The sequence below is a fragment of the Gymnogyps californianus genome, chromosome 1 (assembly GCF_018139145.2).
Source record: "Gymnogyps californianus isolate 813 chromosome 1, ASM1813914v2, whole genome shotgun sequence".
NCBI classification, from domain to species: domain Eukaryota; kingdom Metazoa; phylum Chordata; class Aves; order Accipitriformes; family Cathartidae; genus Gymnogyps; species Gymnogyps californianus.
The window spans coordinates 170,102,876-170,117,880 of record NC_059471.1 but is presented as its reverse complement, the minus strand read 5'-3'; the positions used below and the strand labels follow the sequence as shown (position 1 = coordinate 170,117,880).

Here is a 15,005-nt window from a genome sequence, read left to right as displayed (position 1 = left end):
TGAAATAAGCTATTTTTGAAGTTTAGTCTCAAATGAACGGTTGAGCAATTTACAGCAGGTACAAAATACCTTACACTGCATTTTCCCACACACTTACACTTAACTGCCTACCACATGGCCAGCAGACAATTTGCATCTTTTGAGGAAGTTGTTTAGTTACCTTGGTTAGAAGGAAGAAATCCACTTACCAGTATTTTGGAAGTATAAGCACAATTAACAGAAATTCCTGTCACAAGGTAAGCCATAGTTTTCTCTGGAATAGCTTCTGGTTCTGGAATTTTTTTATAATGTTTTTCATTGATGTAGGCTTGGACCACTGTCATTCTGTTCATCGTCAATGTTCCCGTTTTATCTGAGCAAATAGCTGTTGCATTGCCCATTGTTTCACATGCATCCAGATGTCTCACCAAGTTATTATCTTTCATCATTTTCTAAGGAAATAAAAGCAGGCAATGGCTACCCATGACCATTACTTCACATTTCAGAAATTCTCATTTAGGGTGTCCAGTCTTACACAGCAGTTTCAGAAGACACGCAGCCTTTAAGTCATCTGGCATCTTACAGAGGAAGAATTTCTAGCTACCACATTCTGTAACAATTCCTTTAGGTCTATTATGTCACCGTAAACTTCATTTTGAACAAGGTTCATAAATACAGTCTGTCTCCTGTATCTGCACATCACACTGACTACTGATACTATTCAGACTGTTATGAGCAAGTAGTTTATGATGATATTTAGAAATACGAGGAGACGTACAGACTGAACTTTACTGATACAACATTAAAAAAAGTCTTTCTGCTTACAAGAAAGATCAAGTAAGCTATGTTACAAACTTATCCGAACATCAGATGATATATATTTCAAAGATGCTAGAGTAAGACTTAAAATCAAACACAAACTGGGAGCCTAATGTTTCAGCTAAGGTAGTGAGGATTATACAAGTCTCATAGGTCAAATATCGCTTTAGATTCTTTACTTAACAGGTTTGGATAGTATTTTAACCTCAAAGAGGCAGAGGAACTTCAAATGATACAATACTAAGGCCACTACTAGTTAGTGCTATAAGTTATTACATTTTAGAACACAGCCTAAACAGTCATTGTCTTTACAATTAGATTTTCAGATCAATAACCAGTCCCAGCACGCTCAAGCAATAAGAAAACTAAAAGAACAAAGAGTATGACTTAAAAAAAAATGCTGTGTAATAAATAGAAAGCTATATGTTCTACAATATTCAGTCCTCAAGGAGAATCAATCTGGAAACTTTTGTAGTAGTTGCTTAACACATCAGTTAGGTAGAAGTTCAGGTTTACAGAAGAGTTTGTTATTTACAAACTCTAACACATCAATTTATTATAAGCAAATGCTACAATGTTGTGAGCTAAACCCATTCACCTTTAGTTGGTGACAACAGGCTGTCACTGCTCCCTGTTCATGTTAGTGTGTATTCAGAGATTAAGAAAAACACTGTGGTGGATTTCTTATGCAGTTCAGGGAAACAAGAAAAGCTTCTCCCCAGTCTGTTACGTATATTTGATGCAGCATATGTCAGCTGAGATTTTACAGCTGATGAATACACCCACCTACCTTTAAAATCTGTTCCCCATCTATCCACTTACCTTAACAGAGTAAGCCAGAGATATAGTGACTGCAAGTGGAAGACCTTCCGGTACTGCCACCACCAAGACTGTAACTCCAATAATGAAGAACTTCACAAAATACTGAATATAAATTGGTGTACATTCAGCAAGCCAAGGTCTCTTCTGAACCCAGAAGGTATCAATTACAAAATATAACACAAGGATAATGACTGTGATTGCAGACATCAACAAACCTTGTTAAAAAGAGAATAAACAGTTTTCAGAAATTATCTCAAATAATTGACAATACAGACTGTGGATAAGTCAAGTGCAAATACTTCTGCCTTTATAGAATTTAGTTTATAATTAAGATTTTAAACAGGCAAGTCAGGAAACATTGAGGTAGTTCTCAAAGGTGCTCCAACTTCCAATGCAACTATTTCCTCATGCATTTCACCTAGAAACTTCTAAAATATTTTTTTTTCTTCCCATGTAATTGGAAAGTGTAGATCTAATTATGAACAGGAGAGACCAATATGTAAAGTCACTTGACTAAGCAGAATAAGAACTGAAATAATTCAGCAGGCCTTCAACGATTGTACTGCTGACTTACTCAGTAGACAAAGCTGCTGACAGTCTGTACCCTGCTTCCTGCTGAAGGCGGGATTAAATATGGCAGCTAAGCACAGTGTTCAATGAACTGGGAGTAACTGGGAAGACAAATCAGCTTGTTAGCAAGCTGAGTGGCACACTTGAGACACCACATGAAAACAGTGAGGGAAAATGGACCTGGCTGGAATAAAGGAACAGAAGTCACTGAACTGTCAGCTTTTTATAGAAAGATGCTTCAGTGTGTACTGTCCCAAAGCAGCAGGACAGAAAAATGCATGCATGAAGTAGATGAGCATTAAGGGTGCATGGGGAATTACAATGGGTCAAAAAGGTGCATAAAGGAAAACAAGACCTCTTACTTATGAGAGATGTGAAAAAATTGTCTGATAAGAACAGCATTTTACACTAACCATACCATGGAAGCTTTATTCAACATTTGTCAGTACAAGTTTCTCTGAAAAATTAACATTGCTATACATAACTATGGATTGCTAAAACTAAAAGTTTAATTGCTTTGTCCTCACACCATAACTGTCTTATGACATAGATGCTGAAGTCAGCCCTTTTTGAGCTGTGGGCCGGACTACAAGACTTCTAGAAGTTCCTTCTAGCCTAAATTTTTCAACAATTCTACATGGACCAAAATAAATCCTAAAATATTTGAATTAAACCTCTACATACTAGATAATGTGGCCTAAAATTTACACTGAACTTCATTGTTGTTTTAGTCTACTTTCAAGAAGCAACAGTTTTGACAAGACAGCTGAATATTAGCTGATAGAAGAGTAACAGAAGCTAAAGGATAGTAGAAAGTCAATAAAAATGTTACATATCAGCAAGGCATATGTTAAGTGGAAATTCCTAAGCCTCTGGAAGTACCAGAGATAACCTGGTCAATCCTACCTCATTTTCCAGACTTCACTCAATTTATAGTTCTCTAGGTACATCGCTAAGTGCCATATCTTATCTAAAAACATCTTTCATAACAGTTGTCCAATGTTATGAAGTTGGAATTTTCTCTCCCAGAAGCTGACACTCTAAAGCCTGAATCTATTTAAATCAGGGAAAAATAAAAGCTATCCACATGACAGTCTGAGAAGCCATCAGCACACTCAGGCACAATGGCATACTTGCATGCATTAGTATTTTGCACTTAAAATAATCAAACCGGTCAAGGCTAGCTACTTAAGTTACCCCCTCACAAACTATGCATCTTCCAACTTTATTCAAATGTATGACATCAACATAAGGAGGGTACTGATACATCTTACCTGCTTTGCCAATCTGAACTGCAAGCTTTGTAAGTTTGCCTTGAAGAACCGACTTTTCTTTCTTTGGCAAATTTGCTCTCTTCTTGTCTTTCTCATCTCCGTCCCCACCATCCTCACTCTTCAGTGGTTGCATTTCCATGGCTGCACCATCCTGAGCTTTAGCTAGAAGTTAAGATCAAATAATGTTTAGCCATTGGGGAGCCCCCAAAATCAATGATACTTCAAAAACTTAATAACACCAGGCTCCACTAAACACTAGTACTGCGTAGTACCTTGTATCCAGAGATACTACATACATACTACACGTGAATGTTTAAATAAGTGTATTGGGTGTAGGTGCCCAGGTGCTGGCAGCAGGGGAGCTGCAGCCCATGGATAAGACCATGGTGAGGCAGGTTGTCCCACTGCAGCCCATGGAGGACCACAGCAGAGCAGACATCCACATCGCAGCCCATGGAGGACCCCATGCCGCAGCAGGCGGATGTGCTTTGAAGGAAGCTCCAGCCCATGAAGGGCCTGTGCTGGAGCAGGCTCCTGGCAGGAGCTGTGGCCCGTGGGAGATCCATGCTTGTGCAGTCTGTTCCTGAAGGACTGTACCCTGTGGAAACGACCCACACTGGAGAAGTTCATGAAGGTCTGTATCCCGTGGGAGGGACCCCACGATGGAGCAGGGGAAGAGCATGAGGACGAAGGAGCAGCAGAGACAAGCGTTATGAACTGACCAAAAACCCCTATTCTCCATCCCACTGAGCTCCTCAGAGGGAACAGGTAGAGAAGTCAGGAGTGAAGTCGAACCTGGAAGGAAGGGGGTGTGGGGGGAAGGTGGTTTTAGTTGTTCTTGTTTCTCACCATCCTACTCTATTTTTAAGTGGCAATAAATTAGTCTTCCCCAAGTTGAGTCTGTTTTGCCCATGAAGATAATTAGTAAGTGATCTCCCTGTCCTTATCTCAACCCACAAGCTTTTCATCCTATTTTCTGCCCTGTCCTGCTGAGGAGGGGGAGTGAGAGAGTAGCTGAGTGGGTATCTGACAGCCAGCCAAGGTTAACTCACCTCAACAAGGTAGCTTGAAAATCATTGGTAAAGTTTACTTTTGTAGTATCTAGCTATGTTGAGACTACTAAGTTCATTTAAGTATTTGTTTTGGGCAGATTCACTTATGTCATCTTTAGCATAAGCACTTTGGATCTAAGTATTCAACATGCATTTTCATAGGAAAGTGTGTATTCATTACATACAGTCTCAGAAAATAGGGACTTGCAAGAAAGGATCAGAGAACCTGTATTTACCTTTGTTACGGTTTTCAACAGCTCCATCTTGCTTTTTACCTGTTGGAGAAGGGAACAAGTTGTGTTTTAAATTGGCTGTGCAGAGTTCATTTCAGCATTTATGTTTATATATGATGCATACATTACCCACATGCTGAAACAAGCAACTGGATTTTTAAAAAAAGTGTAGAACAAACTGGAGACAGAGGGCCGACATAACTGAGGCTTCTAAAAGTATAAGTCAACTCACAGAAACAGCTCACATCAGTTTTTTGGACTTTACTTTTCCCATACAAGACTGCTGCAGTGTTATGCTACCATAGTTAAGTTTGCACAAATTACTGATACAGACATTTATTACTTGTGAGGAAAGCTTTTAAAAAGCTTGCCTAAACGTTTTTCTAGGAAAAAAATTTGTGACATTAAAGTGATTTTGGTGGTCTGTCTTGCTCTCTGCTCTTCCAACACTTGGCAACTGTATCTGACTACTACCGTAAATGAACCGTAGGATCTCACTTCCAGAATCAGTGCTTTCGTGCAACATTGCAGAAGCTACTGTAGTATAAAATATTTATAAATCCACACCAAAGCTTAATGGAGGTACAGCACTGGATTACTGGATCTATGCTAACCCTATTTACGCAAGCATGGACATAATCTGTTGGCAACATGCCAATATTACGCCACTAAGAGAATAGTTCAAGTTCATAATAAAGTATCACTCCTACCTCTGTTCAGAAACAGAGTTCAACAAGAGATCATAAAGAAGGACAGTGAAATAATGAAAGAAAGTAATGAGTGAAACATTGAAGGTAACTAGAAGACCGACACATCATGTGTAGCTTATTGGGGCACGGGGGCACACTACCTTTTTTGTTTGGGTTTTCAAGTAAAAAGGTTTAGATACTACCTTGGCAAGTGACAAAACTTTTCTCGTAAGTACAGAAAGCAAGGGTTATAGTTACTATTTGCAATGACCTGAAACGAAAGCACAAAATTGAGGAACTTAGAACAAAAAAATAGAATTTTTCAGTATCACTGGTAATTCATTAAGTCTTCGGCCTTAGGTTATGTAGACTGAAATGTATGAGAGTACTCAGGTAGAAGAAAATCAAATTATCAAGCAGCCTGTCTGGCATGACATTTAATACCTCCACTACATTATTACTGTAGACATAGTCTGACTTCTATACATAAGATTTCCCACCAAGCATCCTCAGAACAGCTGAGGAGGAAAAAAAAAGCATGTTCGCACCTTCTCCAGAAGATGCCACTTCAAACTTCTTAAGAAGTCATCATTGTCTCCTAATTTAGTATTTGTTCTTTCCTAGTTCCCCTTTCCCTCTTACAAGAGCAAGGTTCTACGCTTGAGTTACTTCTAACTCCTTGTACATACATTTGCTTTCACTCTGAACCAAGCCATACACAGCCAACTAAAAATAGCCACTTTAATCTCCTTAACATTCAGAGAAGCTAATTTAGTTTAACCTGAGTTTTACCAAGGAGAATCTTATCAGGCACCTAACTTAAGGGAAAGAGGAAGTTGTCTATCTTGGGAGACAAAAAACCCCACAAGTGTTCAGGCCCTAGGATACACCAAAACACTACTTGTCAAAAGACTTCTGCTTATAGAATAATAAACACTGGCAGAATATTAATAAAAGCTATAATCTTCTCCATATCTCCTGTAGCAGCTAGTACCGTTGCTTGCTTCCTTCTCCTTCCTCTGAAAGGAAGGAGCAAAGGATGGAAACTGTTCCACACTAATCCCTGGGAGTGTTGCAGGTCAACTTTTACTCTTCGCTACCACGCTTGAGCTTGAAACTAATTTTGAACTTTCAATTCTTCTTGTAACAATTCTTGTAACTTACTCCTGAAGAAACTTACTACTGTAAGTTTCAAGAACAGTCAGAATTGTAAAGTATTTGTGGATTAGGACAAGACGAAAAGCACAGTTCAATCCTAATTCCTGCACAGAGCACACATTTCAACAATTGCCTCTTTAGTTTGAAGGCCACTGAGATTCCTAAGCACATTTCTGTATGGCTTTCCATTACTATTTCATATTCCTCTGATGAAAAAGTCTAGTTTTCTGCCAAGAATCCTCAGACTCAGTCCTATCCAGTAGACCTCACAACAGTTTCTAGAAAATTTTTTGCTGTGGTGCAGCTCAGTCCTGAACATGCCTTGTGAGAGCATGTGTCAAAACATTACTGGTTAACATTTCTAAGCTTTGATTCTCAGGATAAAGGCTATGGCTTAGATAAGTGACCTTGTAATTCCAGCTACTGAGCAATTCCTTCAGAATAAGGAAGGCAGCCCATTTCACACTTCACAGAAGGGCTCCAAAATGCTCTGGCTTACAAGCCCCTCATCCCTCCAAAAATAAAGTTTATAGAAAAATGCTGCCAGGGATTTGCCTTGTGTATATCTCTGAGCATTCAAAGTTTCAGCTCTGGAAGAAAAGGAGTGGCAGAAGAAGCTGTCTGCTCATCTTTATGAAAATCAGTCTTATATATGCTTAAGATATCCACTGGACCTGTGCTTTTTTTCCTGTGAAACCTACTGAAAGTAGCAGCTTTAAAAAAAAGATTTCTGGCTCCAGATGACTAGAACATGTTTTTATCCAGTAACATTTAGGAGTTCGCCCCTCCCTCCCCAGGGATTTAAGATTATTATGCCTACTTTTCTTGTCCTTCTTCTCTTTTTCCTTCTCCTTCTCCTCTTCATCTCCTCCAGCCCCAAGTAAGGTAAAGATGATTCCAGTCTGAGAGTTCACACCTACAGCAGTAACTACCATTCTTCCAGAGCCTTCCATCACATGTGTACCTGAAGGATTGAATCAGGTTTTCCACTGAGACTTGAGCAGTTATACGGCAGAGCACAAAGAAAAAAGTTCTCAAACTTTATGTTGACAAAACCTTAAGATGTGCATATATACCAGTGTGTTACCCTAGAGCTTTAATTGCCAAAACTATCTGGAAAATAAAACCATAAGCAACTACACAGGATGTTTGTCAGTTTTAAGAGTCTGCTCATTTTGACAAAGTTTTGTACTAGTTGCACTGGTTTTGGATACTTTTTAGAAGTCAGCCTAGATAAGGTCCAGTTTGCCAGACTTTAACCTGAAAATTTAAATAATCAGTTTATCCCCAGAAACAAACCACTTTCTTCAAGAATTGTCAAACGTTACACACCTGACAGCAGCATAGGATCTCTGTCCAGAGATTTCTTTACATGATCAGATTCTCCAGTCAGTGAGCTTTCATCAATTTTGAGGTCATTTCCTTGAATGAGTACACCATCAGCTGGTAAAAGATCACCTACGAGAGATCACTGCGTATGTTGACTGCAGTTCCTTTTTTAAAAATAAAAGAAAGTTCAACTTTAAAAATATGTTTACCATATTTCACTTGTGCAATATCTCCAACAATTATGTCAGCTACTGGTATTTGGATGACTTGGCCACCTCTGATGACTGTGAATTTCTGTTCTTGTTCAATACGGCTCTGCAATCCCCGAAACTGTTTCTCTTTACTCCAGTCATTGAAAGCTGTTACTAATACCACACAAACTACAGATAGGAGGATTGCTGCTCCTTCAATCCAACCTGCTTCAGATTCCTCCTCTTCTTCACCAATATTTACTGATCCACATACTGCAGAAAACAGGTTTTAAATTTAAGAAAGTTCATGCAGACAGTTATTTCAACAACAAAAACAAGTTTTGCTAAACAGAAGAAACTAATAGTTGCTAAACCTTTTCCATGCTAGCCTTCTTTGCAATTTTACATTTATTTTCAGTAAGGGTAACACAAAAAGAAGTTAAAGAACCTGAAAGCTAGAGCAGCTCAAGAAAGTTAAACCACCTAGAATTTACATCCCTGCTTATCTGAACATAAGAGAAGTTGATATAGAGAGTTACCTGTCCTTATTGTCTTGTTAAATGATGGCGTAAGAGTGCCAGACTAGACAATTAGTTAACCACCTTCTGCTTTCTCAACATTTCCCACTTTACCTTTTTCTTAACAAGCCAGATATCATTGCAAAAATTCAGTTCAACGAAGGCCAGATCCCTTCATTTTCTGTTTAGAAGTATAAATATAGCTTCATTTCTTAAATTAGAAAGTTACCAGTGTCACATTGCAAATCAAGGCAAATTTAAGACTTGCTGACTCCCCAAAGGAAAGCACATGACCACAAATTATAAATGGCTTAAGTATCTGAGGCAAAGCTAAAAACACACTTGCACAGAAACATGACTGGATCTAAGACAAGTCCTTGTTCATGATGCTTGCACTTTACCTTTAGCGCTATTTTGGTCAGAATGATACCAGGGAAATCTCATGTTGCCCTTTTAGGGCAAGCTAGAGTTTTAGTGGTTTTCTCTCAATAAGGAACAATAAGCTGCTTTTCCACTGACTTACTGTCTCCCATCAGATTTACAGTATAGGCATGTTGGACCAGGAAAGTCAGTAGTATAATACAGGTAGATACCTACTTTTTAAAAAGTTTACTTACATGATTCATTTCCTCCTGGAGGTTGGTAAAAAGAAAGGCCCAAGGATACTACGGCTGCAATTTCTAATATAATTAGTGTAACATCCTGTAGTGCTTCCCATACTAACTGAAGAAATGTTTTTGGCTTTTTAGGAGGTATAAAGTTCTTCCCAAAAACTGCTTCTCTCCTTTCTATATCTGCTGGATTTCCACTTAAACCTATTTAATAATAAGACAAAGTTAGTGACACTTATTTGCATTTCTCCTTCACATTAGAAGTGATTGAGGTTTCCCATTCAGGGAGTCAAGTCCCACTCCATATTTCAGTAACAATACTGAAAAGCCATATCTCAAATATAATTACATAAGTATTATCCTTAAATCAGAGTCACTATAGAAAACCAGCTATATTTTATAATTCACATTTTGCCAATACAAAGTAAGCTGATGGTCTACCTACTTGCACTTAATATGACATAGCAACAGAGTAATAGTAACAGACATACCTTCGTACAAAGTAAACAAGTTTGCAAGACAAGATCATTAGTAGAGTTACTACTATCGAGACTGAGTAGCACCATGCAGCTTTAGCAAGACCACAGCCTGTGAAGCCAGCTCTGGTTCCCACTGTAGGGATTCTGTATTCAGAGATAACATCCTAGGATCCTACAATTAATGTAACATTTATAATGAAATATTTAATATAATTAATAATATAAAATACTATAAATATTATATTTGTGTATTATTTAATTATGATATAAAATACTATTAAAAGCTGGTGAAGCTCTCCAGGCATCATGTGGAGAGAGGCAGCCACTTAATGAGGCTGCTTCCGCCTGGACAGCAGTTGCTTGCTCTTCTGAAGCTTCACTTTCTTTCTATCTTCTCTCACATAGAGAGCACCTATATTTAGCACTGTGCAGGGTCTGTCACCTCAGTTTTGTACCTAGCTTCTTTCTTATATGGCATATTTCTTTCAGAGTTCTCTTCTCTCTCAACTCTTGTACCATCCTTAAGGGACACTAGCAGGCAAGAGTGAGGGGCCTTCACTAAAAGGCACTGCATGCTTCAAGAGTTAGCCAAGTCCTTAAAAACAAAGGAATACCAAGTATACTCAGTGCAAGGTCATGCACTCAAGGTCTTCCATAAGTACACCTCCTATTTACTCCTTCAACGGTTTCCAGCTGCCTAACCTGCCATTCAGAATTTAAGCCACTAGCTCATTTTTCAAAGCAAAATGGCCAAACATCCAGCCATGTTCAGAGCAAAGGTCTGGACACTTCAACCATACTGCCCCCAAGGTTATGATCAGCACCTGCTTAAAGACAACAATTTTCTTAGTAGCAGTTTTTTTAGTAGTTAACCCAACTGCTTAGTGATAAAGGCATTGCAAACATGCTAGGTAATCAATAAGAACAGTGACCACTGCAACTGGCTTTCATAATAAGTGGGGTATTTAACATCTCTAACAGACATTTCCTAGAACCATCACATGATATTTCAAGACACTTTGCAAAGACTACTGAGCTGCAAAACTCAGTTTTAAATGCTAACAACTGCTATGTGATCACTTAACCGAACAGCAAAATATTACGTGCAGATCTTTTCAAAAGTGAAACTAATTAAACATGCTCTTAGCATACATAATAAATTAGATTTACTCTAACACTCTTAGTTTCACCTTGAATTCATGCCTTTGGAAGTTTTAATACAAAGGAGCAATTTTACTGGTTAGCCATAACACTACACTTCTTGAAGTTCAAGCTTTGAGGTGCTTACTTTCACTCTCAACTCAAAGAGCACTGCAAGACCATTTTCAAAATTAAGCCATACGAGAGGATCTAGAGAAACTCAGGACAGCTTGGCCATTCCAAAAGACTGGACCATATTGCTATTTTGCAACAGATACCATTTGTCTCTTCCTTTTAACATGGCAGAGTTTGGAAGATTATTTACATAATGTCAGTGGCACCACTTTCCTCCCTCCTTCACAAGGTACCAGGATGCAGAACATCAGAAGTATACAGCAATGGTCTTTGAAGAATGAAAAGCTTTTTCCAACACAGCTATATAAAGTCAAGCTACTATCAGAACCACTTAGTGAAGATTAGTAAATAAGCCTAGCAAAGACAAAAAGCATTTGTATTTTTAGTATTCACCATAATACACCATGCACCATTATTGAACTTGCTACATTTACCATGTGGCTGGCAATTTCATGGTTCACAATCTACAGTCCTGAGGTCAAAACTACTGCTATTATATTGTTCATTATGTATCTTAACTAGGGTAATTTATGTTATTTGGGGTCAAGTTTGAAAAATATTAGGCAAGGGACTAATTAAAGCTTCATATACAAATTCTACTAGAAATCTAGAAGTTATAGACGATCAAAATTATGTAGACTTGTGGAAATATTGATGGTGGTCCATCTCTCCAGAATATAGGAAGGACTTTTGCTACTACACATATATCAAACATTCATTTATTCACATTTGTATACATCTGTACACATGTAAAGGACATTATAAACATTAAATACTAAAAAAAGACACCAAGCACTTTACTGCTTAGTAATACTGGTAAAGGACAGTTCCCGTTTCTCATTTCAAATCAGGCAGGTCTGATCCACATTTTGCCTGAAAACAGACATTGCCTTACATTGTCAGCAACTTCAAAGCAAGAAATTATACAAGCTGAACTCATCCACTGTGTAGCATTTCAGAACTACCTGTACTTTTGCTGTGAAGCCACTGGTAATTACACAAGTCAGCATTTCATATCATAAATAAAGCTTCTGAATAGGAACAAGTGTCATAGGGCCTTGCAGGTGTACACACGAGATTTGAGAGCTAGAACTAGTGTAACACATAGCAGTTTTCTGCATAGATCTTGCTTAGATTTTCTCCATTAGAAATGTCTCCATTTCTATACTTACAACTTGAATTTGACAAGAGAAGAGACCTAGTTATACTTTTACAAGAGCTCTCCAGTACTACCTCCAAGAAATTTATAGCAGCTTACCTGACAGAGAGGCTGGTTCTCTAAAGTTTCATGTAGTGATTTAGAGCCAAAACGACACCTTTGTAGAGGACACTGCTCTAACTCATCTTACTTAACCTTTTCTGAGCTAATTATCACATTCAACTGTTGAGGCCTTGCTGTGTTTATGAGCTGCTCTCACACTTCAAGAAAAAGATGGTGCCCTTTAATCAAGTTAGTTATTGTATTTAACTGATTGCAGGACAGTACATCTAAATGTCAAATCCTTTTGAAAGGGAAAGGCCTTGATCACACAGTCCTCACTACAGCAGAATCAGTCTGCAGGAAAGGGCATCTAACCCCTTCTAGTTTTAGTACGCTGACACTCATCATTCCCATGTGTTAACTTGCCTGTTACATTAAGGGACATAAAGTGGATCCTGCGGTATACCAGGTATTTGGTGCTTAGTGCATCATGGCCGTCTGCAATCGTACACCCACCCAGCCTGCAGTAATAATGGGCCTTCAACCTTGCAGATTACTGCAAAACAGTACTCAACTCTCAGTTCAGTTCCTGATTGTAGAAAACTACAGCCCTTTTCACTGAAGAAGGAAACTGCCTTTCAATACTACGCAACAGGTCAACAGGGTAGAGACTGCTCTTCCTATCTAAGAGGTGTTGCACTGCTTGCACACAGCAGTGCTTCCCATGCATGCACTAAACTTTACAACTCCATTGATGCCGAGGAACAGAAGTTTGCAATCCTCATGTTTTACAAATTTCTTCAGCCTAAAACTGGTCTACTCCTATTCACTGGCAGATCAGGCATGAGCGCTGGCTACTCTCAGTTTGGTAAGAGGAACCGAGTTCACGTACTGAAATAATTTCAGGAGTCTGGAAATCAGGAGTCTGGCTTCAAAAGCAGATGAAGCCAAAACATGCTAAATGCAGGTGTACCCAGAGATACCTTACAGCATTAGAAGGCTGTTCTTGATCCAAGGAGACAAACCTTTCCATAGCATTTCTGAAGAAAAGAAAGCAACAGCTCTCCAGGATTAAGACAGCAGGTACTTTACTGCCACCAACATGACGCCACATTGGTTAAAAGCTATGTGAGTGCTTAAATGCTGAGACACCACAATTTGCCAAAATCTTGATTTTGGTACTTCTCAATCACTACCAACAGCAAGACTTCACATTGAGTCACTGTTACATAAAAATATGTAAAAATGTTTGTACAGGATACTACAGTTCAGATATCTTAAGCAATACGACTTGCATCTTTCTTTCACAAACTAAAGCTTATAGCTTTCATTTACATTGGAAGAGGGTAGTAAGAGGGCCAGATCTTAAGGAAAACTTCTGGAAAGCCCTCAGGAAGGAAACTTGATACATTTATTTCCTTCTTCACATTTGTACAGTCTGTCTAGGAGTAATAACTCTAGAAAGCAAAAGCATCAGGTAGCCACACTTCACAGAATGCCATCAAGCCCAATTTGGCAAAGACTTCTTTAAAGATGCTTATTTTTAGAGAATAAGATTGTGTGATCACTTTGCAAACCTACTAATAGTGACAGTACCTCTTAGTGCCTCAAGCTGTATTGATAGTTATTTTCTATAGATCAAATGAAATCTACAGAAATACTATAGATTTAAAAACTAAATCCTGCTATTAAGAATTCAATGCAGTACAAATAGAAAACAGATGTCACCAGTTTTAAAAATTGTTGCATTAGGGAATACAAAAACTAGGTAGCAACACAGAAGCATTAATAAGCCCTGCATTAGACTATTAAAACCTTGTGTTCTACGACAGCATGATCTGAATTATGAACTATAGGTCATATGAGCTATTCGCAAAACTTATACAGTAAGTTGAACATTGCTATGTTGCATTGCTATTTCATATGTGGATGCCTACATCAATTAACTTTATTCAAAAGTGCAACTTCACCACTAATCCAACATCTCACATGCAGCTAGACCAATTGAAAAAACTCTTGCTTACTTATTACCATTGAATACCTCTGCCTTAGAGGAGTAAGAAGCAGTATTTTATTATGGTAACTGAAATACTTTTATGAACTTTGTTATATTAAAAAAAAGGAAGTAGTTTGCTTGACTAAGGTTTTTCCTAAATGGAGTTTCCTCAATAATAGTGTTAAAATTGACTTACCTTCATTTGGTGAAGTTTTCAATTTTGTACAGATGCCATGTACATCTCCATAGCATTCTTGTATTTTATGCAGTGCATCTGTAGCTCGAAGTTCCATAAGAGAACGGAGCTCTGCAAGAGTAACTCCAAAATCTCCATGATTAGCTTCTTTTACAGCATTTTTTACGCCACTATATGCAACCGAGTTGTTTGCCATATCACCCATGATGTGTGCAGTCTTTAGAGTAGACAGTTTCCAGTAAGGAACAAGATTTCAACTTAAAATATTTCCAAAAGGAAAATAAATCCTTCAGGTATGAAGACAGTCAGGAGAGCAGACACATCACCCAAGTAAGAGACCCCGTCTGGAGAGATATCTTTGAGGTTGTCCCATGGCGTGTTCTGTTCGCCAAGTCAAATGGCATGTACAGTCTAGGGAAAGAATAAATATACATTCAGTTACATAAGAGCTATACTGAAATACATTGTAAGACAACCCTACTCTTTGTATTAAGGTTACAGAACAGATTTCTGCATATGGACAATTTCTTCATATTTCCTATAATATTCTTAGTTAGCATTCAGCTGGCAAGAGTGACGAGGCATAAAATGGATGTTGCCCATCCCAAAATAA

General features: G+C 38.2%; 1 protein-coding gene across 11 annotated transcripts in view; it reads right to left on the bottom strand.

The window, feature by feature from the left end:
* Positions 1-14,789, bottom strand: part of ATP2B1 (ATPase plasma membrane Ca2+ transporting 1) — a 35,139-nt gene extending 20,350 nt beyond the window's left edge. For 6 of the 11 annotated variants that reach the window (XM_050895109.1, XM_050895116.1, XM_050895133.1 and 3 more), the window contains exons 1-9: positions 14,393-14,789; positions 9,252-9,449; positions 8,135-8,389; positions 7,929-8,054; positions 7,417-7,560; positions 4,753-4,791; positions 3,465-3,626; positions 1,621-1,835; positions 189-431 (exon numbers count right to left, since the gene is read on the bottom strand). In XM_050895109.1, the coding sequence (XP_050751066.1) occupies positions 189-431; positions 1,621-1,835; positions 3,465-3,626; positions 4,753-4,791; positions 7,417-7,560; positions 7,929-8,054; positions 8,135-8,389; positions 9,252-9,449; positions 14,393-14,597 (1,587 nt within the window). In that variant the 5' untranslated portion in view covers positions 14,598-14,789. Of the gene's footprint in view, positions 1-188; positions 432-1,620; positions 1,836-3,464; positions 3,627-4,752; positions 4,828-7,365; positions 7,561-7,928; positions 8,055-8,134; positions 8,390-9,251; positions 9,450-14,392 lie in introns of all 11 variants that reach the window. The other 5 variants (XM_050895142.1, XM_050895159.1, XM_050895125.1 and 2 more) reach the window with 4 other exon arrangements.
* Positions 14,790-15,005: the final 216 nt, after the last annotated feature.